General features: G+C 44.0%; 1 protein-coding gene across 2 annotated transcripts in view; it reads left to right on the top strand.

Annotated features, from left to right (window-relative positions):
• Positions 1-768, top strand: part of LOC139393198 (exportin-T) — a 39,770-nt gene extending 39,002 nt beyond the window's left edge. For both annotated transcript variants that reach the window (XM_071141633.1, XM_071141632.1), the window contains one exon: positions 10-768. In XM_071141633.1, coding sequence (XP_070997734.1) covers positions 10-36 — 27 coding nt within the window. In that variant the 3' untranslated portion in view covers positions 37-768. The remainder of the gene's footprint in view (positions 1-9) is intronic.

The following is a 768-nucleotide window of genomic DNA, read 5'->3' as shown; positions in this document are numbered from 1 at the left end:
TCTCCACAGGCTTTCTTTCAGCGAGCCAAACTGTAAATACAAACCGAGCTGGAAGGATTGAGAGAGGAAACTAAGAGAGAGAGAGAAGACTGGTAGTGAGAGAGTACCACTCACTACGGACAGCCGGACAGAGAGAGAGAGATCTTAAAGACGGAGAGCTTAGCATAGGAGCGGCCTTAGCACTTCTGAAGGTAACTGCATAACCCCGCCCATCCTGTCCACGTGGGAGGGAACGGAGCCAAGACACAAGGACACGAGTGGTCAAGGAGGCTTACACTGGGGTGACCACACCCCCCTCCACTGATCCAGGCCCAATCAAGGACGTGCTCTCCATCTGCGGTGGTACCCTGGTCAAGTGAAGATGTGATTGGTTGGATTCTCTGCAAGACAGGAAGTAAACTAGAGTATAGAGGAAGGGCTTATGGAACGAGGCTTCCATAGTAGAATACCAAGTATCCTTGAACAGGCCTGAAGCCTCATCTGTCTGTTGGTAATGATCCAACAATGACCTGAACACAATCTAACGATTAGGATTTATTTGTTTATAAAAAATGTATTTTTTTTCTTAAAAAAAAAAATAAATAAATGTTTTCAAGATGTCTTTAATTTGAGTGGTTGAACGTGGAGGTTTTGTTTCTCTTCGCCCTGTGAATGAATTGTTGGACTAAATAAAAGGGCTTGACATATTTTTCTAGATTTTTCTGTTGTGGAAGAAATGGGATGGTTGGGGTAGGATGTGTTTTAGTTTGACGTGATATACAGGACAGA

Source organism: Oncorhynchus clarkii, chromosome 33 (genome assembly GCF_045791955.1).
Source record: "Oncorhynchus clarkii lewisi isolate Uvic-CL-2024 chromosome 33, UVic_Ocla_1.0, whole genome shotgun sequence".
In the NCBI taxonomy this organism is placed as follows: Eukaryota; Metazoa; Chordata; class Actinopteri; order Salmoniformes; family Salmonidae; genus Oncorhynchus; species Oncorhynchus clarkii.
This window is presented reverse-complemented; position numbering and strand designations above follow the sequence as displayed.